Below are 27,711 nucleotides of genomic sequence, written 5' to 3' on the forward strand. Positions count from 1 at the left end.
AAGCATTTAGTCGTTTGAAAAGACGACTTCACTCCTCCACCACCTGCTGGGTAGGTACCTTTCTTTCACTAGGCCGAATAAAATGACCTCTGAGGTCCCTATGTAGCTCGCACTTCGCCTAAAAGTGAGGGGAGGACAGCGGTTCTGGCACTGACAGAACACATACCCCGCCCGGCACCGCGCCCCAGCAAGGCTGGCGCTGGGAAAGCGGTAAGTGGTTAAAAATGTCTGTGGGTCTGGCCGGGGGCGGTCCGGGACAGGCAGAGGAGGGGCTGATTCCCGCCGGCCCCGCCGCTCACACCGCCCCTCGCTCAAGTGCCGGCGGCGGCGGCTCCCGGCGGCGGCTCCCGGTGGCCGGTCGGACGGGAAGGGTGCCCGCGGGACAGGTAGGTACTGACCGGACCCGACCCGACCCGTCCCGTCCCGTCTCGTCCCGTCCCGTCCCGTCCCGTCCCGTCCCGTCCCGTCCCGTCCCGCAGGTGCCGGGCGCGGCAGCCTCGGGGAGGAAGCGGGGGCGAGACAGCATCGCTCCCGGAGCTGGGTTTGCACTGGGCAGAAGCATCCTTCGGGGAGCGGATGGGATGCAGGACTGCCCGCGATGCCTCCGCCTCTGCAGAGCATCCAGGCGTGTGTCCCCGCGTTCGTGTGGGTGGTGGGGCGGGATGCGGGAGCGCTCCTGCGGTCCCGAGCCCGGACGAGTCGGTTCAGGTTCTCCTCAGAGCACTTTGTTTTTTTTGTTTCCCCCCACCCCCCCCCCGCTAAGTGTCTGTTTTTAAAGCTTACCCTTGGTTTTCATGGAAGGCTTTTGGCAGTCCTGAGCAGAAACTGGAGCGAGTGCACACACTGGACTAGAGGGATACTTGTGTATAGATGTAAATTAGCGTGACCTACACATGAAAATGCACATCTGTTTAATACCTTGATTTCGTTCCAGCATATGTCCCTCAGCAGAAGCTGACTAGAGAAATTCTCAGTTGTGTGGTATCCTGCACAGATTTTCTTTTGGCGACAGTAAGAGTAGCGTAAACATTTCCTATTTTGTCTTTCAGCCAAGGAGTAGGTTCAATCTGGAAATGTAGGCACAAATCAATTAGGAAAAATACGCAGCTGCTTTTCCTCGAATGAGCTGGGAATTGAGAGCTTTCAGCAATCTTATTAATTACTTAAATGTTGCTGCCAGTCAAAGACAATATGCGTTTCCTAGAATCACATACAGCACTGAAGTTCTTCGTAAGTACCAACTTCTCACTGTGAGTTTAAAACCCCACTTGGAAACTGTCATCTGTATAGATGATGCTTCATAGTGTATTTTAACAAGTTGGTAACTCAGCTTTGGCAGCAGTGCTTTAGAAAGGTGATTAACATAATGACTCTATATAGGAAAAATATTTTCATCTACCGTCTTGAAGAGCAAAGAATAAAAGCCCCAAAAGACAAGTCTGGAGAGTTTGTTTCCCAGCAGATAAGCTGCAGTCCTTTGCTGAAAAGTCTTAGATTCTTTGATTGAGCAGCATGTCTGATGTGAGACTGAAACTGAAAGCTGGCTTCAGTTGCCTTGTCAACATCCTTTAATGGTATTTATGCCCAGTAGCACAATACTTGGAGGAAAGCATATGTAATTAGGTATGTGTGTTCTTCTTGAAGTGGAGCCAGTGAGGGGTGCAAATATCTGAGCTGGAGACAGAATTTAGGAAAACAACAGGCTGGATAACCAAATAACTATACTGCTTGCTACTTAGTGGCCCTGCAAATGAAATAGTGTTAGCGTGTCTAGTTTGATTACCCACCTCAAATCAGAAAAACTGTCTGGGCAAGTGTGCTCCAATTTTTTAATAAGCTGGACAAACTGTAATTTAAGGACAAGGTTTCTACTTGTTTACCTATGTAACTCATGCACCTGCATAGCATCAGCATATGGCACCTTATGGAAGAGACTTCATTTAATTTTTTTTACACAGCCAACCATGTGACCTTATCATACAATCAAGTGTGTGGTGCTCCCGCAGGGGGTGAATCAGTAGCACCATTTTAGTATTGACTGCTAATTAACTGTGGAGGTGCCATGGCTTTGTCTAGGCTCTTTAGTGTGCATTACAAGTCTCTGACAGAAAAGAGCAGTTCTCATGACTGGCTATGAAATTTGTTGGTTTGCTCTCATTGATTATAGTTCATCTGGCAAAAAAAAATTCGAAACCGTGGGCAGCTCAGTGACCTGTTTAAAGTCAACTGGCTGTGTCTACTTAATTTCTCTGGAAATAGAGTTCCCCTTTTTTGGTGTATCAGGTGGTAAAATGGTCCAGTAGTGGCCCAGTTCTCTAGGGGAAGGGCTGTGCATGCCAGATTTGAGTCCCCACAGACAGAAACTGTACTACCTTGTCATTGAGGAGGGGGGAGGCCTTAGCCCTTTGTATATAAATTTCACCATTTAAATGTCTATCTGAAAGTTGGATATCGTTTTAAGTGTGACTGGTAGGGTGGGAGTGGGCACCTGGAGGACCTGTCCGAGGGTTACAGTTAAATGAGCTGTCTTGAGGTGAGCAGAAGGGTTTAACCAAGTGAACAATTCTTTAGTGACTTGCATAACCATGTTTTCCACAATCAGCTGTTCAGCTGTATGGGTACACACACCCCCCTAAGGAAGCAAGTGCAGTTAACAAAAGCAATTAACTCATCTATGCAAAGAACACAAGAACTGTGCATTAACATACTTAAGTTTGATTAACATCTAGCACAGTTTGGAGTGGGCTTTTGACTGCAGCTGGTAAAGATCCCTTGAATTTATATTCAGATTACTTGGCAAGAGTTTTGCATGGTTTCTCTACATTGCTTTTTCTTATCTAGGCATTTTCACTTTTTATCAGGGGAAGCAAGTGGCTTTTGAGGAAGATAAAAACCAGATATTTTGTGTATATGCCACAGTTTTAGTCTAACCAAAGATATGTTGGTTTTAAAACCCCAAAGTTATGTAGATAGTACTGTAAGATGGGTGTGATCCTTTTTTTTAATAGTTTTTTAGTGTAGGTGACTAGTGTTTCTTTAGGTATTGACAGGAGTGATGTAGATCTTACATCCTTACTCCTGTTAAGTGATGTCTTCCTTGATGAATGATGCCAGTGGAATCAGATTTCAGTATATAGTAATTATATTGCTGATTCACTGCCAGGAATTTGATCTTGATTTTTAATATTAACAGATTAGTTTGTCAGTAATTAGTACTGACTTCATATGCTCCAGTCAGCCTAGCATAAACGTAGATATAACTGCAGTATTTTTTCGTCTGTGAGAAGAATCTGTGTCTTGATATTCCAAATTTTTTTTTTAACTTATGAAAAGAGTATGTATCATCTGAAGCCATCTGTCAGAAGACTAGGAGAAACATTCTGAGGTGGGATTTGCTTTACTGAAATAGCTTTATTGATTGTATCAGCATTCATGTTAATTAACCCATTCAAACTGGTCTTTAATTGATGTTTTGCCTGTGTAAGGATTTGTGGTTCATGCCTTTGGATGTACACATTAGGTTTATATTAAAATATGGACAGCCTCCTCTTCCAGTTTTATCAGTGCTTTGTATCTGATTGTTAGAGAAGTTAGCCCATAGTCAGCAGTGAGAAACTAATTCTGAGCTGATGTGAAAGACAATGAAAAGATACAGCAGAAAACATAATTTTAACTTTGACATTGACTTGCTGTGTAACTTCAGGAAAGAAATTTAATTGTTTTTCTGTTGCTGTAAAATAACACCCTTTTCACCCTACCAGATCGTTCTTGTTGAACACACCGAGGTGCAAGTGTGTGCAAAATTATTTTCTCAAAGAAATTTAAAGACTTCATATTAGGTGTGTCATTTTTGAATTAGGATCACTGGCACAAAGAGCTGCAGCTTGTATGGCTCTAGTGTCCAGCACTGCAGCCACAGGAGATGTACAACAGCACAAGAGCAATAGCAAAAAATGATCTTGCCTTTTATAATCTAAACCCCAAGACAAAAGGCAAGAGGAAATAAGGAGAGACGATTAAATAATGAAGACAGATCAAGCTGAAGTCATGTTATTTTTCATCAGAAGTCAATGAAAATTCATACATTTAAAGGGATCAATAGTAGGTCTTTTTTTAGTAGAACTATTTTTTGTAATACCAGTGTACTGCTGATGATGGCTGATTTGTTTTGGCCTTGCAAAACAAAGGGCCAACATCTTGTAAAGTACTGGAAATGCTGGGCATGGGAAGAGACCATGAAAGGCGAGAGGCATCTCAGAGAAGTCATGACCTTAGGATGACGCAGAAGGTGAATTTGTCGGGCTGGACAAGATGAGATCAGTAGGGATTTGTGGTCTAGGTAGAATTGTCCAGGATGGTCCTGATCCATCATGGTGGTGTTTCTCTGGGAAAGTACTCATCTGAAAGGATCTGCTCAAAGCAGCAGTGGAGGGTGTAGAGAGGGAGGAAGGCTGGCTCAGGCTGCTTAATAAAGAAATATTATCCAGAGGAGGGTAATGTGTGTTTAGAGCACCTGGCACATGTGTGGGCAGTACCAGGGCGGAACACCAAACTAGGGCTCAGAAGAAGTTATGTTACTTTGATGGACTGCAAAGGAAAGAGAAATGAGCCTGACAGAAGATGCATGAGCTCGTAGTTCATTGTTCCGTGCACAACCCCATTTCTTTCAGGAAGAAGCCACTGCTTCTCAAAGTTTTCCACACATCACAGGCATTATGTCATGAATTCTTCCCACACAGTGCCTGTTTCCTTCAGGGATAGGTCCTGTAAGTCCTCTTCAGAGTGAGTAGTACTGTATTTCAAGAGTAGCTGTACAAGACAAAAATTTCCAGTAGAAAATTATTCAAGAGACAGTACTGGCAGAAGGATGTTGTTATTAACATGGTTTGGTCTCAGCCCTGTGAGAATACTTTCCATTAATGAAAACAGAGACATCTGTAAATGGTTTCAATGAGTTCAGCATGTTTAAAGCAACTTTAGTAGTTTCTCATGTGTGGAAGTCTTGAACATATCTATTTTTTTTTTTTTTTTTTTTTTTTTTTTTTGGCATGGGAAGGGTTGGGTGAATTTAAAGGATTTACAGAGCAAGCAGTAAAATAACATTGTCACCTGGCAAGTCACTTGTCTTTGTCCTGTGGAGTTGTTTTGATTTAATCTTGCAGACGTTTTTCTGAAGTACTGGAGAAAAATGTTCAAGGTGCAGATAACTTTGACTAGGGTTTTTTTTTTTCCATCCCCCACTGTTTTTTGGAGCACAATTCTCTGCTGTCATAGGGCTTAGAAAAAGTGATTTAAATAAATGATGGCTGTGTTACATTACTTGTCCCTCTCTTCATGTGGCCCATAGAGAAGTTTCATAATCGGTTGATTTGGATGAGAGCTTTTGAATTCTGACTTTTAAAGTTTCAGCGTTGTGGTGCTGATTAACTAAGGAGCAGCAAAAGAGTTTCGATCGTAGGGCTCTGCCAAAAGGAGCCCCCAAAGTGAGTGTTTTGTGTGAAAGCATGCCTTGCAGTTTGAGCCCGGAGTGACAATGATTGTAACACAATGCTGCTCATGTGACAGTGAGACAAAGAGGCCATTATGCACGGTTGACTGGCATCAGATCCTCCAAAAGCCAGTAGTCAGACCAAGCTTGATCACCCTGAGAATGTGAACACACTGGAAACACTTTCATGTTAAAAAAAGAGAAAAAAGACGTGTGTTTGTTGTGTATGCACACCAAGGTCTGGTTAAGTTTTAAGTACAAAATTACATAATTGATTTGTTTATGTTTTTTTGGAAGCTGCTGTCAAGAGTCAGCAAAAAACATCTAAGATAGCGTTGAGAGCAGACATAGTGGGAATAAGATGGAGTGTGCCAACGGGCCAAGTGGATCTTCCACTTGCTTTGCTTCTTCGCTCCATTGCTTCCTTCTGTGTGCTTTTGAGCATGTTTTAGTTTCCTCTAAAGTGAATTTTGGACCACGTTGGCCTGTCAATACACATATCTCATGATCACTGGAACTTAAGCACAAGTAATGGCAATGTGTGTTTGTGGGAAGCATCTGTTTGGTGATTTATAAACCTCTTCAAAGGGTTCTAGAACACTTGATACACCAAGAAATGTTCCTGACAGGTGAGCTGTGGCAGTCTTGGTCCCAAAGGGAGCAGGGCCGGAAATCTACTGAGTAAATAAGATGCAGCAGCTGGAGTGCACAGCTCTTCAATTAGAAGGGTGTTTAAAAACAACTAGTTTGCCTTTGCAGCCTTGAGGGCTGGATTGACTTCTCCAGCACATGGGAGGTGGCACCTGATGATGGCCAGAGTTACTGGTGATCACACCCTGCAGGGAGGTTTGGCCTTACTCCCTAACTACTGCAGTATGTCACTTCTCCTTTTCACTGTTTTCCTACGATAAGAAAAATTTCGCAATCTACCCAGCTGCCTGAATCCATCACTCTGTCACCACTGAAAATCAGAGGCTGCCTCTTTCATTATCCTCTTTTTGCCTATTAAAAGCCCACCTAACTCTCTGGTCTCCTTCCCTCCTAAGTTCCTCCTTCTAGACAGTGAAAGGATGAAAGCAGAATGATGATTTAGGCCCCTTTTTCTGGAGCTGTGTGTGGGCTCCTCCATATCTGGGGGAGCCCCCTCGGGACGGAGCACTGGACAGGATATTTACCAGCAGCACCACCAACTCCCCCATTCAACTCGTGCCTCTGCTTGCTCCGTAATGGAGCTTTCCTGCCTTTTTAATCCACACCACTTGCGGGTGACCCGAGCAAACCCTGTGGGAAGACAGAAGGCCTGTTGTGTGTTTGTAGAGCAGTTGCTCGGAAGCTGATGTACAGCTGTGGCCGGGCTTGTTTGGAAGTGAAAAGTAACTTGATATTTTAAATTATTTTTTTTCTTTCGTCTTCCTTTTTTTTTCTCCCCTGCCCAGACCGATATTGCAGATAACAACTGTTTGTGAAGAGTACCTGCCAATAAGATTGAAATGTGTATTTTAAATTCAGGGGTAGAGTTCATGAAGATTTTATGAGTCTGCAAAGAATGTAATTTCTGTTTATTTTTTTTTAATAGATTAGTTTTAGCTAGTTTCATTTCTTTCAACTGTATACCTTTTATTTTAAAAGAGGCTGAGGGTCCAGTTTTCTTACTTGCATTGAGTAAACCAGGAATGACTCAAGTGAGATCACTGAACTTCCAGAGTAACTGAGTTAAAGTTCATGATGCCAGGCCCATTGTTCATGCATTTCAGGATCTGTGAAGAAATGCACATCTCTGTCATCCAAATATACCAAAGCTGTCTGCACCAAAGCCAGAGCAACTGGCCTCATTTAATATGTAATTAAATTTTCTTTTAGACAAAAGCAGAATTGCCGTGTGATGGACTCTTCTGAGAGTGCTCTTTGTGCTTAAGTGTTAGTTTGGATTAAAGTCACCACACACTGCAGATTCTGCTGTGCAGGTATGCTACAGGCCTCCATCACTTTAAAAGAGAGATGGTGCTGAAGAAAAAAAATCACTACTTCCAGGGAACTTGTTTAAACTCTGAATCCACAAAAGACTGCATTTTTAATTATTGAATAAGAAGATTGGGTGAGTAGCTGTTGAAAGAGTAAAACAAAGACATAGCGAGAGAGAAATTTCCTTGTTTTAGTTATCCTCACTTCTTGTCAGTAGATTTTTCCATCTCCATAACCCATTTCAGAGAGCTGTGAGACTTAATCTCTTCTCTGGAACAATATGATTCCTCTGCAACTCTAATGCACTTTTTAGATATGCTTCATTCTTTTTTGCTGAACGCTAGTTTATGCCAATTTGCATTATGTATGAATAATGATGACAGGATATGCATTCATGATGAGTGAGCCTCAAAGGATGCAGTAGTTTGGGGTTCTGGTCTACACCACCAGTATGCAGGAGAAGATTTTTTTGTGCTTTTGCAGATTGCCAACCTTTCTGTGCATATTTTGACAATCTTCAGAGATTTTTTGTTTGGCTTTTTTGCTACAGTAGTGCTGGGATGCAGGGAGGAAATGCCCTTTCTCATCTAGCAATGAGACAAGTTGTGGAGAAAGCCTGAGGTTGCTGCTACTACCTCTTGGTCTGCATAAGGGGTTTTTTTGGAATTAAATAGAAATCCGTGGCATTCACTCCAAAGATATCTAGTGCCACTGAGTAACATTTCTGGAGCCTGCTTTCTAGATAAACACTTTAAACTTTATCTTCTTCTCTTGTGGGAATCTCTCAATAGACTTTTGAAAATTACCCTGCTTTCTGTTGCATCTGGCCCATCCCCAGGGAAATAGCAAAGCTTTAGTACACTGATGTTTTCTCTTAAGCAAATGTGTGTGTTTTTCTTCATTGCTGTTTCCAACAAGAGCACCAGTGGGAAAAACAAGCCAAAAAGCAGACTGACAAGAGGGCATTATCGGCCTCTGCAGAGGTGACCCAAATCCGTAAAAAAAATTCTCAGTCATGACATTGGGTGTGGTGGTTCGTTTGTAAATATTTAGGAACCAGAAGTCTGTATTTCATGATTTGCTACACCCAGTTATTACCATAAGCACAATGGTCATGTCATTGCCACTGCGGCAGAATATCAGACTGGAGGCATGGGTTCTGAGAGTGTGTTGAAAATGGAGACTAGCAGACCTAAATTCTGTTCTTAGCTCTCCTGTTGACTTGTTTTGTGAAACAAGATGAAACACTTAGACTGGAGCCAAATACTTTCCATGTACAGAGTGGTTATTAAGAGTAGCCTCAAGAACAAAAGGCAGTGTTAGAAGAAGTGTTGTAGATCTTGTAGGGAGTTACGTCAATTAAAATACTGTATGTGAGATTATTACATAATGTGTATCTAATAAATGTGCTTAAATGAGTGCTATAGTTTGCTGGACTCACTATATTGAGGGAAAACATATATTTGCAAAAGAAAAGAGATCTCAAAGTAGAGAGCTGTGTGGAGACTTCCTGGACGTCCTTATAGTGTGGAGCAACCTTGAACTCCTGAGAGCACAACAAAAACCTTCAGACAGTGACAAAGAGCATCTGCCCTGGCTTGTCTCACCCACTGGGGCAGACTCCTTCCAAAAAACAGTCACTTGCTCTCCTGGAGGGGGAGACTTAGAATGTCCCAGTCTGCCCTTCAGAGAGAAGAAAGATTTATACATGGATTAGTTCAGCGGACAGCTGACAGGTTGGTCAGGCTTGCCCAGCTCATGGTGAACAGCTTTGTTTCAGCTTCCAGCACAGAAACATCCTTCTGCCTTTCAGGAGAGAAGGCAATGGGTATTGGTGCAGTTTTTATTCCTCTTCCACACATGTTTTTAACTTTCTTTGTGTTCTCTGGAGCAGCAGAGAGAATGTGTAAGGAAGGTCAAATACTCTCTTGCTCCTTACTGGGTGAAGTGGATGAAATGTAGTTTTCAGCAATATTACATCTGGCCTGTCTGTCTTCATGCTTACTATAGCAACATACATTGCTGTGCTCTTGGTAGAAAGCCTGTGTGAAATTGGGAAAAATAAGTTAGTTGAGGGAGAAAGTGTCATTTTGCTGTGTCAGGACAATAGATGCTAAGAATTTGGGTTCTAGAGCCGAAAGAAAATCAGCTGGTCATAAAACCAGTTATTGGCCAGCTCAAGATACCTGGGGTTTTCACCAGGTGTCACGATATATGGATTTCAGAGAAAGGCAGTTCCCGAGTTCAGATTTCGTGACAAGTTTCCATACAGATCAGAGGAGAGTGCCCATTCCATTTTTGGTCTTCCTAGGAGCTCCCTCACTGTGATTGTCCAGTTCCTCTGCAAATGATGTGCCATTTGTCACAGTCTCCCCAGTCCTTTGCTCATCTGCTGGCAAAATAAGGCAGCAGATGCACCACTGAATGTGACATTTCATGTGGTGTAATTGTGTAATTTCTAGATTCTGGGTTGCTATATCTTTCTCATCCATTAATGAGAGATGACACATTCATGCATTCAGGTAATCACTGCTCTTCCTTCTGAAAATAGGGACTGCTTTTAATTTACCTTAAGAAAGGAAAAAAAAAAATTAAAAGGAAGCACAATTTGCAATACTTACTTACTTTAATTTTTAATAAATGACTGAACTGAGGCCAACGTTCCTGTAGTTTTAACTGAGAGGCAGCAGAAGCTGTAACAGAGACGGTGCTAGTGCCAGTTGGGCTATAAGTTATAAGTCTGCTTTACAAAGTTTGTCTGTTTTCTGGCACAGTCTCTGACACATACACTCCAGTCAATCAAAGTAAAGTGCTTAATAACAGATGTGGCAATTGAGCTGAAGAATTCTGTCTCTCTCGTTTAATTTTTATTACAGAGAATAACAGAGTACCTCATTAAACCCACCATCATAGAGATTTTTTTTTTTTAATTTGGCATACAAATGTCTGCAGAAATTAGATCTCTGAATAGGGTGCCTTGTTACTAAAGGTGCTTTGTCAGACAATGATATGAACAGACCATTTTTGTGTGACAAATAGGTGCTTGTGCTACTGCTGTCTTTTTGCACACTGCAAAGAGGTACAGGCTTAAAGAAGTCAACATGTGTCATGAAGGATAATATTTTGTGGGATTTAGGGCTTTGTGTTCAAGTTGATAAAAACGTGATCTTGATTCTACTGGGTTCAAATTGCCCTCAAATGAAATCAGCAGCAGGCATTTAAAAATGTTTCAGATAATCTGTAACCCAGATAAATTAACACATTAAATTAAGAGAAACTTTCTTGAAAAACAGTAATAATTGCAACCTAAAAAAGTTTTCTGATTGTTGGAGCTTCTAAGGCATTTGCCGTCATTAATTTCTTCTGCTGATTTATTGGGCACTTTTTTCAAAGGCCTCTGAGTCATCATTAGACAAAATTAATTTAATGATTTGAGGTGCCCTAAAATTTATGGTATGAGAAACTGATAAAAATCAGAACAGGAAGCTTTGCTATGAAATTACTCTGTTGCATAAAATACGAAGTTGTTTACTTGGTCATTCTTAGAAAGAATCTTCTCATTTACTGCTTGCCGCAAGTGTTGGTAGCAGTTTTATTTCTTGGAGGTTTTATTTATTCATTCAAGCACAGCATCTTGTCCTACAGTTTCAGCTGATACTCTTGGAGTGTATTGAACCAGTTTATACCTGTGTATGTTCACTTGCCTGTTTATACATCCTCAGTTGCAGAAAACTTGCAAACACCACTGGTACCTGGCAAAGTTTCATTTCACCCCAGGAATTTTTTTTTTCTCTGTTGTCAGATAGGGAGACTAAATAATAGAATTGCACAACTGCAAACATGGTTTTAAATTTATTTATAGAGGATGTAATGTGTTTAAGCCAGTTTACTGTGCAAACATTTTTTGCATGTTGCTCACTCTATAGGCTCTTGAGATTGTGCTGTAAACCCTGTGAAAGTTCTTCAAGGCAGAAGTTCTTCAAGACTTAAATGAAGATAGGATTTATCCCTTTAATTGTGGTTTGTTAAAAAAATAGAATTAACCAGTCACTTTGAGTTGTGAATTGTGTTCTTCTGTTTTCCGCTCTGAGTGCAGTAGTACTACATCCATTCCAACCTCTGCAAATAACCAAAATAAAAGACAGAAGTGAGTGAACAAACTGTCAAAGGAAACCCTTTTATGTTCCCCATTCTTCTGCTAAAATGTTTTGAATTTTCTTTGTAGGGTGGTGGTAGCATGTGAGGCTTTGTGCAGTGAATTACAGATACTTTAATTGCTGGAGGTGGAAAAACTGATCCGTAATGCATTGAAATGTTTCAGAAGCTATTAAGGGGAAATGGCATCAGAATTAATTAATTTTGGTTTTTAAAGCAGATCATTTGGAAAGTGATGTTTGTAAGCTGTGATAAAGATTTACAGGAGTGTAATGCTTGGTGTAAATCAGAACTCCGGAACTCAGGAGCTAGCTGGAAAGACAACTTTATTTTCTGCTGGGTGTTACATGCAAAATGGTTTTTCAATCAATGATTTACAGAGGCAAAGGTACTGAAGCAGTCTTTCCAGGAAATTTTTTCACAAATTATAGCATCTTACTAACAGGTAGAAGTTATAAATAAATGCAGGAGTTCATATGTCTGATTTTCATAATAGAAGAGTGCAGTGAAAGGCTGTGACAAGTGCAGGGATCTGCAGACTGAAGAATTTTGCGAGTGATAACAGAGGCTGTGTCTAGGAAAGAGAAGAATCTAATGTATGATGAAAATGTATGTGGAAAAGAGAGCATGCATGTGATGGAGGAGGGAAGGAAACAAGCTGTCTTCAAAGAGGGCTGAAAAGCAGAAGACTTTTAAGGAAGGTGGGCACATTTGAAATTGATCCTAAATTGCAAAGGAAGCTGAAGTAATTATCTGAGGCTTTTGATTGTTCTCTTTTATATCCTGGCAGTAAACTGGAAGTGACAAGGTGTCTGGAAAGCTGGTTATAGGAAAAGAGGGAGTCACAAAAAATTCAAGAGAGGGTAAAACCATGAATGATAATTTCCATTGCAGTGGAACCAGGGCATTGGTGTATTTAGGCAACCACAGGATTGTCCCAGGCAACTTGTCAGCAACCACAAAGTTTTCACAGTTACATCCATGAGTGCAATGTCCTTTTTTTGTGATTCCAATTAGGGAAAAAAAAACAACTAATAGAAATCTATATGGTATATAGCTGAGGGACTACAACAAAAGTTTGATATGTTTGATATCTTTGTCATGTTACTCTATTATAAAGTTTTCATGCATGCTAGTAATACCTAATTTCAGAAATAATTCTCCTTAAACACATGCATTCAGCCATTTTTACTTAATCTTATAGTCTTCACCTATACTATTAAAATAGACCTGGGGTTAATATAAAGAGATGTTTCAGTAAGAAACACATTATTTGAAAAAATATTTTTAAATATATTGATTTAAAAAAAAAAGAAAGAGGAGGAGGGAAAAGCAGAGGGGGGATATGATTTCTGTCTCAAGCCTGTACTGTATAGACTTTATTGAATTATATGTTATTTGCCTTTTCTGCTGACAGCTAACTGTTAACTCTCAACATCCGCCCTGGGAAAGATGCCTAAGGCTGAGAGGTGCTATCTGTGCATGGACCTGGCATAGTTTTTTATGTTTCACCTGAAATGTCTTGTGTAAAAGAAGCATATCAGGATTTATGTTCAAGGTGCTAGTTCATCTTCTCAAAGTGTGCTTTTTCAGAAACTTTGGTTTGGATTCTACAGCTTAAACTGTTTTTATTTGGTAAATTTTCATCTGTGTGTGGGGAGAAAGGGGGGCCCATTTAACCAAAGTTTTTTTGACAGCTTGTCCTGCTGACGTCCCATGGAATTAATCTTTAAACATACAATACCATGGGCTATAGGTAGCTTTAATGGTTCAACATACTTGCTATCTGTCTGGAAAAAAACAAAATGCTTTTAGGTGAAAGGGCCTAATTTAGCAGACAATGACAGCTACAGTGAAGTAACCCCATGTTTGTGATGTTTGGCAGCCTTCCTCTGAGGAATAATGATGACTCCATCTGCAAAATATCTGGCATGCTGGTATTGTCTTTACCGTGCCTCCTTGCCTTGTGTAGGCTGTCTTTTCCTGCCCTTTTAGTGCTAATTTGAGGGAGGGCTGGTAAGTGGATATTTGGTCCCTGCCAGCTTACCAGCTTCAGGAACTCTCACTCAGTGGCAGAAAGTGAAGTCAGTGGGTCAAAGAGAATCTTGCTTTTCAAGAGGACAGCTCCTAGAGGAAACTCTCGTGTGATCTTCTGCAGTAAGAACAGGTCTTGTAAAAGATACTGCAGACTGTTCTGCAGGGAAGGACAGAGTCCTTGAGGACCTTGTTGCGATATTCCCAAGCTTTTGGGTCTTTGCTGCAGCATGATCCATGCTATCTGGCACATCTCAAACTGTGTGGCATTAGTGCAAATCCACATATTTGCTGAGTGGTAAAGTTTTATGTTTCCTCCCATGTTTGCATTTACCTTATTTCATTCTGTGCTTGTAATTACAATCCAAGAGGTTGCTCCCAACCTCTCCAGGTTTCCACCAGAAAATGTTTGTGTTTAAGTAGAAAAAAAAAACCAACAAAAAATACAGTTTAACTCCAAAATTTACTTCAAAATTTACTCCACTTTACAATTTTAATACTAGTTTGAAGGGTGCTCTCTGTTATTTAAGATCAAGTCATGTATTACTGCATTTACATGTAGTAGGAATGGTAGAGAGACGCACTTTGTGAAATAGTATTAATTAAATGACTGTGATGCTGTAGCTTTCAAAACTAGTAATTCCATCACTTAGGGGAAAATAAAGCCTGGTCTCCTCCAGACTTGTGTATTATCACTTGATTCTCTGGAACTCCACAATTCAAGACTTCTTCCCCTCTCTTGCTTCCAGTTTAAATGACCAATAAATTTACAAGTTATTGGGCATGAGGCCAAAACACGCAGACAAACACTGTGATAACATAAACCTCATTTTCTTAGAAGCCTCTGATAACTAAAGAGAGACTGTAAAATAAAAACTATCTAGTCTAATAAATAAAGAAAAATGATAATTGATTGCTGATTTATTTTTCTTAGCAATGTAACTTCAGAAAAGTAGCAGTATCTGTCTCCATCAAGGAGACCTGTTCCAGCACACTCAGCCTCTGATTTGGTTATTCTTCAGACACCAGTCTAAATGAGTTGTTTTTCCCATATCACATGCTTAGCACATCTTCAACACTTTTGGACTCTCCAGCTGTATCAGTCTGTTTCACAGTGAGGTGTGAAAGTAAAGCAGCACAAGTGAGGAGGGTCAGATCTGGTTAAGCTGCATTAAGAAGAGCTCTTATAATCTCTAATCATGGAGGGTGTGAAAATTTAGGGCACTTCAGTTTAGGGCACTATTGGGTTATGCTTTAGCAAACTCTCATGGTGGCTGTGGGCAGATCCCACACGTTTTCTGTCAGGCAGAGTCTCAGCCCCACCAGCTTGGTCTTTCCTGAGCTCCCCATGACAGTGACAGTCAGTGCTACCTTTGAAGTGACATGCTTGGAGAATTTGGGAAAAGATCAGTCAGGGTCCATTTGCTGTGACTGTACATCTTCAGCCAGCCTAGGGTCTCTGGGATAATGGTCCAAATTCAGGTTATTTTGTATTTGCTTTATAAGTGAGATTTCTCGTGACAAAGTGTCAAAGTGATTTACTGATTTCCAAAGGGAAAATGCCTTCTGCTCTACATCCATTAATTCTCTAATGTAATCAATAAAAGCAATCAGTCATGGGTGTTTTTTTTTTCACGGAAGGTAACACAGGATTAATCATCATTGACAAGATTAGGTCAGATTCAAATTTTGCTCTGCATGACATCAGTCATGAGAGATGTTTTTATAAGCAAATTGTGTCCCTTGTAGAGGAGCTGTGCCTCACTAGTGAAGACTGTTATGGAAAAGACTCTGTAGGAGTCCAAACAATTCTTCACCCAAAAACGTTTACAAAAACTCTTTTATCTCACATGGAGCTGTAATTTCCAGTTGCAGTCACCAAGTCTGTGTGAGGTGCTCTGGAGAGAGTGAAAGCGAGGACACCTCGAGGACTGGTTTGCAGTTCAGTCTGAAATTTGAAGAAAACTATGATGGACAGAGAAGATTTTGGTTTTTTTTTTTTTTTTTAAGTAGCGCTTCCAGGTTGGTGCCATGTCAGTGCAATTAAGAATAGCCCATGGGCTTGCAGCTCAGAAAATGTTTTGATGTCCCTGTGCCCTATCCTTGCAGAAAGGCAGGACTGAGTGCTATAAAACCTTTGAGATGCCACCACAGAGTAGGAAAGGCTCTCACTACTCTGGAGTTAGTCTTCTAAATGGCTCGTTCCTGCTGCGTTTTTCATGTTTCATTGGTAAAAATGCTTTTGCAACAGTAATGGGAAAGCTGCATCAGCATTTCCCTTGGTCTTGCGTCCATTATGTCATGTTAGCAACTGTGTCGTGTTGTTCTCTGTTGCTCATGCAGTTCAAATCCTGGTTAATTCTCTGGCAGCATTTGATAATGCTGACTAAAAAATTTGTTTGCAGCCTTGAGCAATCTTCACTTGTTTTATGGTATCCATCATACTTTCTCCTGCTGCCCCACCCCCCAGTTCCACCTGTAATTATTTACAACAAATTATTATTTCAACAAGTCTGAGGGAGATATGTGCCCTCAGTTTTGCCTGTGGCTCTGCTCTGGGTAGATGAAGAGATTAATTTGTAAGCATGTCGTAGTTTTCACCTTATAAAGAAAAAGGGGGTTTTTGGCTTTTTGTTTTGTTTTGTTTTGTTTTTTTGTTTGTGTGGTTTTTTTTGTTTGGTTCTATTTTTTTTTTTTTCCTAGTTTAGTTATCTGTTCTTTCTCTGGTTTTGATGCTCAACTCTACATGGGGAAAAAAACCCAAACCAAATAAAAACTGTCAACACAGTTGATAGTGGCAGAAAAAGTGCCTAAAAATCTCAGATATTGGGTGTTAATGGTTAACTGTCAGTATTTCTATAGTGCATCTACAAGATTTTTCATCAGTGTACTGGTGAGACAAATGCAACTCATGTAGCTGCTCAAGTTTAAATGTAATTTAGGGGAGTACTGTAATTTAAATGGACTATATTTTGTACACCTACTACACCATTTAAATATGAGCTTGTTAGTAATTATAATAAACCTTGAGGTGATCAGGTTAATTTTTTAATGTGACTGTTATTGATTATCTGATTTTTATATAATAGATATATAACAAATTAAATTTCCTTAATTAGTTTATAGAGATTTAGGGAAGTACTCTACAGTTGTTTCATGGAGCTGCACTGCTTTTCTGTTAAATTTTTTAGATCATAGGCCTAGATTAAAGTTTAGGGAAATAGAAGTCTGACCTGAACAGACACTGGACCTGCCTAAAGTTCTTGCCCAAAGTAGGAATAAAGATACAGCTTTTTCAACAAGAAATTTTGCCTCAAATGCTGTAGAAAAAGTTGACAGACAATAAGATTTTAGTGCTCTGTTGTGGAAGTCCTGGTGGTGAAACACCAAGGATGAGCTTAAATTTGTTGGGTTTTTTCTCATATATGTACTAATTTGCATTAGAGGGAAAGCATTCCTCAAAAGGAGCATTTTCAGTACTTAAACTACAGGTTCTGTGTACGTGTAGATAATGAAAATACTCTTGTGTTATTGGGTGAGATAATTTAAGCGATATATGGTATGAAAAATTAAATCTCTGATGGTTTTTCTTGGTGCAAACCATAGGCAGCAAGACTAAAATGAGTCATCTACATCTTTTATTGCTAATATCAACACTTTAGCAATGCTAATCAGCTGTACTGATTTTCTGTTTTGATTTTCCTTAATAATTAGGCAAAAGATCTGGAATGCAATCAAGTTTTACTCTGGGGAGTTCACACAATTTATTTTTTTTTTATTTTAAATTTTGTTAAATGTATCCTGCAAAAGGAAAGTTGCTGAAGTTGAGAATAAAAGAAAAAAAAAGGAAATACCATTTACAGTCTGCTTAATCAGAGTATTTTCAATGAAATCACCACTTGACTGCAGTTATTAGCTGAAAATACAGCTGCTCTTTAAATAAATGCACACTGACTACTTCACGCAGAGAAATAGCTAGAGACCATGGAATATCTTTCAGTAGCCTGACTTTCCAAGAACAATTTAGCAAAATGTGATCATCTCTGTATCTTCAGATGCTTAAATATCATAGTTTCTTGTTGTGAGTTTTTTTATGTTGACTTTTGAAGTAAAAGTTAAGTAAGATTATTTTGACTCTTTTTTATTCCATGGCCCTGTGATGTTTTTTCTCATCTATTCCATAATATCTAAAGTAAGAAATTGCTAATTCTGGGTTAATTTACTTTGTTAAAAGATTTTTATTAAATCAAACATATTTATTAGAAATTATTTTCTCATTATACTATAGATTAGACTCAAGGACCTAATTTTTTTTGTTCTCTGCATAATGTTAGAAATGATGTGTAAGTGAGGAAATAAGGTCAAATGTTCACTGAAACAGAAACGTAGCCTAAGTCATTACAAATAAATTACATATTAATAGCATTCATTCAGGCATTTCTGGATTAATGACCAGTTGGATTAAGAATGTTTCAGCATGCAAATTAAAATAATTTGCTCAGTAAAAGTGTTAGGGTAATCTTCTTAGACCTTCGTGTTACTACAACAGCTTTCTTTAATGAATGTTTATTTTGTTTGGAAACTGTACAGCCAGCTGAGGACGGGGAATTAAATATAGGGGATTCAAGTTTAAAGCGCAGTGACTGTGCAGGGTGACATGAGATGCTGTGTTGGCCATGGGGGAGCATGAGGAGAGGCACAAACCCTTCCTGAAAATGAGGGACGTGCTTGGTGCTGTGACACAGCTGAGCCTCCCCATTCTTGAGGTCTTGAGCAAGTACCAGCCTTTATTCCAAACCTCAGCTCTGGCTGTCAGAGTGGGCAGAGCCTGGCTGAGCACACCCAGTCTGGTGGGCAGCTGGAGAGAACAGCAGGACCTCTGAGATGCAGTTTGTCCACCAGCTGACCTCATGTGAAAATGCTCTATTTGGGTTCTTCTTCAAAAATGGGCATGGTATTGCTGCTGCTGGGCAAGCAATGTGTGTTCTTTTAACTGCTCCTTGCCTTATGTTGACTACAGGATGGGTCAACATTATTAGCTACTTTATATTATGTATAATATTATTAAAGTATTAATTTTTTTCCTCACAGTCATATCTTTGGAAAGATGGTTCTTCATTTCAACTCCTTTTTTGGCTTCCCTGTCATACTCCTGTACCACTGGATGGGTTCAGCTGTGTCTTTGAATCTGGAAGATCCCAATGTGTGTAGCCACTGGGAAAGGTAAGACATGCGTTTAGGAAGAATAGGTGGCGTAAATTCCAGTGTAATGATTTTGCTTTACTTTACTTGGCATGCTTCAAATTATTGAAGGCTTTTAGTTGAATTTGAAAATGAGGGAAAAATCACTTTACTGTATGGGCAGGTGATTAAAAGATTATTTAACACTGGGCTGAAATGCATCATTGCATTGGGTGTTAGGATGCAAAAAAGCACTACAGTGGTACTAGCAATCTTACACAACTATCTGGGTACAAGAAGTGAGTAAAAACAGAAGTTTTACATATGCAAAATATAATTAATCATATTGGAATTTGGCCAAATTTGATTATGCTGATTCTCTCCTATTCAGCACTCACAGGATCTGAATTAAGATTTGTTGTTTAATTATTTTGATGAGGTTCAAAAATTTATAACATGCAAAATGAAATTCATCATCAATGTAGTTGGTCTGCTTGTTCATCCAATTTCATGTGAATTGCAAAATGCCACAATGGGTTGGAGAGGTTGAGCCTCAAGCATATGCTGAACTTCTTTCCTTGTGTAAAGGTTGTGATAGTGAAAACAAGACTTCTGGTCTCATTAGAATTGTTATGCTGTAATTGATCAGCTGGTCCACCAGAAAGTCTTAATTTTCACAGTTCACTTAAGGACATCAGTATTTCCTGTACTTAGTGTAAAACTGTGTTTTACGCTTCATCATGGGGAGTGCAGCTAAGCCACTGTACATTTATTTGTGATTGTTAGCTGAATCTTTACTAAGGAAATTGAAATTTATATTTACGTGTTTTATGTAGTCTCTCTATTAAAAAAACCAAACACAGCACTTTAGGACTTTGCTTGGGAATTTGCCTGAGCTTCATGTGAAGCATTTGGCACCTGTGCCTCAGCTGCTATGTAGAGTTCATACAACAATGTGTATATGAAGTTGTCACTATATTAAATATCTGTTCATAGTAGTCAGGCATTTGTCTACAATGTTAGTGGATACTGTCCAATATTATGTGTGCTTTGTTTACAGTTTTTGTAGGTAAAAGTGTTTTGAGAGGAAGCTACAACGTAGTGAAAGCAAAATGAGAAAGAAACCCCAAATACAACTATTTACACTGCATAATATAACTTAAAACAAGCTAATCAAAGTCTGCAGAAGGAAAAATATGCCGAAAAATGCATCTAGCAAGCATGCTCACTTTGTTGCATGAACTTTTTTTCCTTCTTGTGTTGTGTCTCCAAAATAGAGCAGAGCTCCAAATAAACTAAGTGAAACATTCATGCTGCTGCCCAAAGCAGGTGACAAAGGGACAGAAGTATGAAAGGGCAAAGCCCCAGACAGAAGCTCTCGACTGCCACTGGCACTGTTGTGTGCTTTAAATAAAAAATAAGCCTCACTCAGTACTAAAATGAACAAAACTTTACAAATGAACTGTGAGAAGGGGTAGAGCGTGCCCTGTCTCAGGGTAAGAGCACTGAGCTTCAGGCAAGTGCCAGCATCCCGGTGATATTTTGTTGGGCTGGGACAGCTGGGTGGATTAGGGCTGCTTGCCTTCATGCAGGAAAACAGGGAGTAGGGTGTGTGCAATTAGGGGTGAGTTGCTCTGGATGTGCTTCCCTTTGTAGATGGTGATAGCAGGATGAGGAGACTGTGGCTGTCACCCAGCATTGGGGGTTCAGGGGTCAGAGAGGGTGTGAGTGGAAGTGAGAGAGAGCTGAGCAGGCTATTTAGTGTTTTGGCTGATCCTGGGAATCAGTCCTGCAGCAGGAGCTTGCCACGCATTCCTCTATTTTCAAGCTTCCTTGTGCAATCCAAGACTGCCTGCCAGCACAAACAGCCTCTTGAAGAGTTTTCTAGGATGATTCAATATTTTCCCCTTTTGCGACAGGGCTCTGCTCCTCTTGCCCTACTGACAGCTTTGGAGGCTGTCAGTGTGGATTTGTTTCTAGAACACTGTATAATTGTGTAATTCAGCACAAAAATGAGAGTAGGATTTCGTATAGTATTTCTGGGGGTGTGGTGTGGGTGGTTCTCTGTTAAGAATTATCCAGTAAGCAAAAGAAAGTATGGTCTTCATATTCATTAATTTCTGATTGCTGAATAGAATGTTTGGTGGTATGCTTGCAATATAATTTTTCTGTAATTACTACTCAGGTGTTTTCTGTATTAACACTTGCTTAGTATCTAAATGCACTGGATGTCTTCCTATAGGCTCAGATACAGTTTTTACAAGAAATTTCTCAGAAAGTCCTATTTTTCTATTTTGAGTGATAACAGAAGAAACCTCATTTTCTGGCTCCTTAACTAGTTGTCAAGTTATTCAGTTGCATTAATAAAAGTTTCAGCAGGAGAACACACACGTTACTTCCATTTGCTGCATATTTGAGATACGGTTTTTCTGGTTTTAAAAAAATTTAGGCAAACATTAGTGTTCTTTAAATGTCAAGTAATCGGAATTTCTTCAAACGTGTTGCACAGTAGAAACATGATGACTCTCTGCATACTTCTTTTTCTTTGCATGCTTTCTGTCTCACTTCAAGATATGATTATTTTGTTGTATTTATTCCATTCTGTAAAAGACCTAATTAAATGGGACTGTACTAAAAAAGACTTGCTTGATGATCTCCGTTTTTTCTCTCTGTCTCTCCCCAGTTACTCAGTTACAGTGCAAGAGTCATATCCACATCCTTTTGATCAGATTTACTACACCAGTTGTACTGACATCCTAAACTGGTTCAAGTGTACGCGACACAGGTGATGTATAAATCCTAATGTTGTCAATTTGCTGATGTTTTTAAGATTATCGTTTCAAAATCAAGCATGAAATGTAGGATTTTTTAGCTGTAGTGTCCAGCCTGTCTAATTGTGATCTGTGATCAACTGGAAAATGCCTGTCCAAACAGTGTGACATACATTTTATTAGCAGGTTGGGGTGTACCATCCCACAGAGTGCTAACAGAAAACAAATTGCTTAGGGGAAACTAAGTTCTCCAGTCTCTGCAAGGTGTATTTGTTCAGAAGTATCACAGGGACCCCTTGCTGCTTGCAGTATTGTGTTCTGAGGGAAGTAAGTATATACTTCTTGAAAGAAAAGGAAAAAGGAAACTACCTGTGCAAGCAGAAAGGAAGAATTGAATTATTAAAAACTGGTGATATCTGGAAAGAGCATTTTCCTCAGAGGAATATGCCCATAAATATGAATCATCACAAGTGAGAAAGTCCCCGTTCTTTTCCTGCTTTCTGACTACACATGAACCTAAGACATGGGTAGTCAGGGAACCCCCTGGACTCTTGAATAAAAGATAAATCAAGACCACTTGGAGCATTTTTCCCCTCTTTTTATGATACCTGAATGTTTTTTAAAATTCGTAAGAATATTTCCTCTCTTTTTTCTGAACCAAGATATGTGACAAACGCTCATCCCTTTCTTTAGGATCAGTTACCGTACTGCCTACAGACATGGTGAGAAAACGATGTACAGGCGCAAATCCCAGTGTTGCCCTGGATTCTTTGAAAGCAGGGAAATGTGTGTCCGTAAGTTCAGCTTTTTTTATATTTCTTGGCTTTGAAATTCCATGCAGCCATTAATGTGCTGGTGTGACTCCCCTCTGATGGGTGACTCGTAAAGGCTGAGTTGCAAGAGCTCAATTACTCATCAGTGATGCATGTGCAGCTCTCATTGAAGCCAGTTGGGTTTGTGCAGATGCCAATGACAGGTTGATTGGATTTCAGATGTCTAAGTAGCCAGCCAGCCTTGATGTGGTTCTAACTAATGATCATGTGGAAAATGCACAGTGCAAGCATCAGTGTGTTTTCCAACATAGTAAATAAACACAAGGTTTAAAACCACAAGGGAAGTGGAAGTCTTTGCTCCTTGGAACTGACCCCAGTAGATCCTCATGCTGAACCTCTCTTGGAGATACAGAGATTTGTAACAGCTATTTGGACGTCTCAGCACCTTTTTTGGGTGGCACACACCCCTGTCTCCTCATCTAACCCAAAATTGGGACAATTTGTGTCTGGGGAGTCTGATGGCAACTTTGGCTCAGTTCTTTCTCCTGTGTGGTCTTGCACAGGCCTAGGGAGGTCTTAAAACTTATATTTGTTAAGAATGTGTTTTACATCCTGGAATCTGAAAAAAACCCTTTGATTCAAAACATTTTCTGCATTTGCAAAAGCAAGGTCAAAACAGTTTAAAAAAATTATTTATCTGATATCACATTGGCAATGATTTTAGCCTTTTTGTTTGTAATATATATATCTTAGACTTACAAGAACAATTCCTGACTACATTTGGTTATTATGCACCATGTATGAATATTGATTTTTAAATTTTTTATTAGGTAGAATACTTTTTGAAATGTGTTACAGTTTGTCAAGTGTGATGGTGTCTCTCTTATGTGACTACAGCTTTCACATAGCTAATAGCATATGTAGTAAATTCATTGTGTTAACAAAATAATATTCAGAGCCTGAAAAATTCAAATACCATTGGACATACTGCTTTTTCCTGTTATTACATAAAAATATGCCTGATAATGATACTCAGTATATATCTGACCTGACTTCTGGGGTGATTGTGGAATGCCTCAGACTTTAAATAAAGTAAAAATAAAGATCTTCCAGTGTAGCTGAGTTTGCATTTATTTGACCTTGGAAGAGAGAGACCTTCAGTCTTCATGATCTCCAGCTGGAGCGTCTCAATCACTGCAGTTTTATTTTCTGTGTAGTGTGGATTATTTTGTTACCTAGTTGAAGGATATAAGATATCTCTAGAAGGCTAAAATCTTTGTGCTGCTGTTGATATTTTGTTTGTTTGTTCCTTTGTTTGACTTCTCAGTTTAGAAAGGTAAATTAGAAAAGTGACTCCACATTACATGAATTGAAATTTCATTGCTTCTTCTCAGAAACAGTAGGAATATGTGTTTTATTAGTTGTGCCATTTCATTTTGTCTTCAGGTGGGTTGACAAGAAATTGTATTTTAATTTTGAATCCAACATTATATGGAGTCAGTACTTGCACTGTTTTATAAGAGTGTAGATATCTTATTAGTAAGTACTTATTAACTTTCACTAACAAAGAGTGCTTTGGGCTGTTCTCATGAAACTTGTGTTTATAGAGGATATAAATAATGTATAAATTTCTCACCTCTGTCTTCATTATTGCTGTAGAACAGCAGGTTAACTGGACCTCAGGTTGTTATTTTGGTGCATGTAGCAATGTTTAGACCTAATGCACTTTCTGAGATTATCTAAATGCAGTTTTTATGCAGATACAAAGGCAGAACAATAAATCTGTGAACTTCTATGAAGGAGCTTACTCCTGGCCTTAGCAACTCTACCCCAGGCTCTGATTGACTAAATTTCTTATTTATTACGAAGAATTTCCTGCCACTTATCTACTACTCTCTGTGGCAATCCCTAGGAGATTTGGCATACGGATGCTAGGTTTAGCTACAGACTTGAAACTTTTTCAAAAAGTGGTTTTTTTTTTTTTTAGCACATTCCTGGAAAGAAAGATTTCAGAAGATTTAAGACATTTTCCAGTGGCTTTCTTGTATATGGATACGCAAGCAAAGGTTGATTGTACCTGGCAGCTTGAACATTAATCTCGCATAGTTTTTAAATTGTAGTACATTTCTAAAAACTTCAGTGGAGAGCTATGCCTTTTGAATTTCCTCAAAACATGAAATAGAAAATGAATCATCCATCTTATATAGCTGGATATCCCTCACTATACTAGCAAATAGCCATCAAGCACCAGAAAAAAGGATTAAACAAGGAGTGTGTTGTAGTATACAGTATAGAAGTGAAGGATTTATTTGAAAAAACATGTTTATAATGTAGTTTAATAGACAATTGATTTTTTCCCATGACAAATGCTCGTTTCAATTAATTCAAAGGAAGTTGGAGTTAAACTGTGCCATCATTTACTTTATGTGCATTATTACAGCTGAAGTGTTTCAATTTTATGTTAACTGGTTTATGGCTGGCTTTTCAAAGTGAAAAAGCAACAGATCTAAAATACAACATCAAAGATAAAAATACATTTTGTCAAGTTTTATTTTAAAATCAGATAATGAAGGCAAGGGTGTAGAAAAGATCTTGAAAAAATAATAAGCACAAAAGGGCAAATAAGATGTAAAGGCAAATGTGCAAGAGTAAGCCTAGATTGCTTTTCATACAATAATTGAGCTTTCCCTTGCAAAAAAAGAAGACATGGCAATTGGTGCCAGGTAGTTTTTGGTGCCTCTTCACATTTGTAAGTAAAAAAAAAGAAACCTTCATGTTAAGTTTTCCACCAGCACCTGCATATAAGTATTTTTTTTTATTACCGTGCCCAAGAATTCAGTAGTAAACCAAGAGAAAGTTTTATTTGTTCCTGGTGTCATTCATGTCTTTCAGCTTCTTCTGGGTGCTTTTCATGTTGTCCTCACCTCTTTATATCTCTGTGTAGTAAATTCTATCATCACCATATCCTCTGCAATATTGTTTTTTAAAATGTGCTGTCCCTTACTGATGTAGGGATTCAGTTGCCAAGAATCAGCCCACAAGGCGCCTGGAGAATAATTTCTTCTGGTTAGAGAATAGATTTTTATGTATATCCAGGATGTGGTCTTTGTGCTCAGCATGGCATGAGGAGCAGTGCAAGGAGATAGGTCTGGTTCCTTGCAACTTCTTTATTTTTCTGTTCTGTCCCAGCTGTCTCACAGAGAAGGTGGTGGAGCGTTGCCATATTGTATTTAAGGCTCGGAACACAAAAATTTGGGCTGAGAATGTTTGCATTCCCTGGGTTATTCATACAAGTGCTCCTCATACAAGACCTTCTGTTGCCTCATGGCTTGCTGGCAAGGTTTTTCACACATTTGGTTTGGAGAGAGCCTCAGTGCCCAAGGTGGCACTAACTGGGAAAGTATTTTCAAAGATACAAGTGATTCACATCAAGTTACAAGACTAATGGAAAATTGTGATGCATTATTTAAACACAGTCTTTCATAATACATAAATAGGCAACAACGCTTTGTATTAATATTCATCATCTGTTTGAAAATTATTATTCTCCCTGTTGATTTCTAATGAAGATCATTTTAATGCATGTCTGAAAAGTAGCTTGTTAGAAATAGTTGAGAATGAAAACTAAAGACTGTAAAAATAAGCAGTTAATGGCTGGGATCCCATATAATTTAAGTTTTTCTATTTTATATATGATTGATCTTCATGTGGTTTTCCTTTTTCTTGGACACACTAGATGTGAAGATGACCAATGTGCTTCATCATCTTTAATTAGAGAAAAACTCAGAACATTTTCAAGTATTTTACCTAATTACTTTAGAACATTTTCAATCCATTCAGAACCACAGTGACTTGCATGAAGCCCCATTAAACTTCTTTTTAATATCCACTTTGTCTTTTTTCCCTTGATAACTTTGTGTTCATTGGTATAGCAGTCAGATTTCTACTTTAATTTCTCTGAAAATGTTGGTACAAAGAAAAATCTTATCCTGTGCACATTTTCTAAGTTTTATTGTTGTTCAGAGTAGAAGGAAGTTTATTACAGTGTATGTGTTTTGGAAAGCTAGGGATGTTTGGTGATTAATGTGATGCCAGCAAATCATTGCTGGTCAGGGTTTTTTCCTCTTGGAAAATACAATATTCTGTCATTGATAATGCTGGCTATCAAAGCCATTTCAGTTTTTTCTTAGATGTTTCAAACAAAAGGTCTATTTCAAAGAAAGACTTAACTTAGAAATGTGCTTGCAAATCATTAAAAAAATAAAAAATGATAAATTTCAGGTATCCCTGTGTAGCACTTAGAGTAAAGGTTGCAGTGATGCATAACGTTTTACGTCATGCTTTACTTTAATCACTGTCACTGTTTGTTTATCCTTCAACTGAACTGTTCATTGTGTGAACTGAACAATCATTTGGAAAAGTTGATATTAAAACACTGGTGTGTTGCAAATCATATTTTATCCATGCTGTTGCAAGAGAGTATTTCTCTGGATGCCTGCTGAAGTTCCCCTCTTTTTCTTGGCATGAGTGTTCGTTTCAGAGAGTCACAGGGTGGTTGAGGTTGGAAGGGACCAGTGGAACTCATCCCATCCAAGTTTCAGGCAGGGCCAACCAGAGCCTCTTACCCAGAACCATGGTCAGACAGGTTTCCAGCCTGGATCATACTTTGACTCTTTTTTCATTAAATTTGGACCATTTCCTCAGAAGAATTTGAATAATACTAACAACATTTTTTCGCTGGAGTCTTCAAACTTAGGAGAAATAGAAGAGACTGAAGTGAAATATATTTTAAGTGATACCACCAAACATTAATATACTGGTATTTATTTTGCTTCTAAGAGGTGCTTGAGATGCAGAAGAACTGGGTTAGGACTATTGTAGAATATTTTAAATATTATTTTTCCTACTGGCAAGAGTTCTCTAATAGTTTTGGTTTTTTTTTTTTAATTCCCTTCTCTGATAGCTCACTGTGCTGATAAGTGTGTCCATGGCCGTTGTATTGCTCCCAACACCTGTCAGTGTGAGCCTGGCTGGGGAGGACCCAACTGCTCCAGTGGTGAGTTTTCACCTGCTTCTGTCTATCTTGTACTGTTTCCATGGTGTTTTCCTCTCTTTTGGACAGATAATCATCAGTTCTGTGCTTGCACTTCTGCTCTCTGATCAGGGCTTTTTTTCTGAGTTATCAGGTTACTCTGTATAACCTGATTTTTCTTCATTTACTTGCAAACAGTGTTCCCATGTAGCAGCACTAATGAGCTTTTTTTTTTTTTTTTTGCTTTTTCTTTTTGTGCTCAGAAACATGCAGATAGCACAGTATCTAGAGTAAAGACACAATTTTATTTTACAT

The 27,711-nt window shown here is 39.0% G+C and overlaps 1 protein-coding gene across 1 annotated transcript in view; it reads left to right on the top strand.

Moving 5' to 3' along the window:
• The first annotated feature begins 323 nt into the window (after positions 1 to 323).
• MEGF10 (multiple EGF like domains 10) overlaps positions 324 to 27,711 on the top strand; it is an 86,238-nt gene continuing 58,850 nt past the window's right edge. Inside the window, exons 1-5 of the mRNA XM_056514393.1 lie at positions 324 to 386; positions 18,731 to 18,862; positions 21,504 to 21,605; positions 22,285 to 22,385; positions 27,328 to 27,420. Of these exons, the coding sequence (XP_056370368.1) occupies positions 18,747 to 18,862; positions 21,504 to 21,605; positions 22,285 to 22,385; positions 27,328 to 27,420 (412 nt within the window). The 5' untranslated portion in view covers positions 324 to 386; positions 18,731 to 18,746. The remainder of the gene's footprint in view (positions 387 to 18,730; positions 18,863 to 21,503; positions 21,606 to 22,284; positions 22,386 to 27,327; positions 27,421 to 27,711) is intronic.

This window comes from Oenanthe melanoleuca, chromosome Z (genome assembly GCF_029582105.1).
Source record: "Oenanthe melanoleuca isolate GR-GAL-2019-014 chromosome Z, OMel1.0, whole genome shotgun sequence".
NCBI lineage: Eukaryota > Metazoa > Chordata > Aves > Passeriformes > Muscicapidae > Oenanthe > Oenanthe melanoleuca.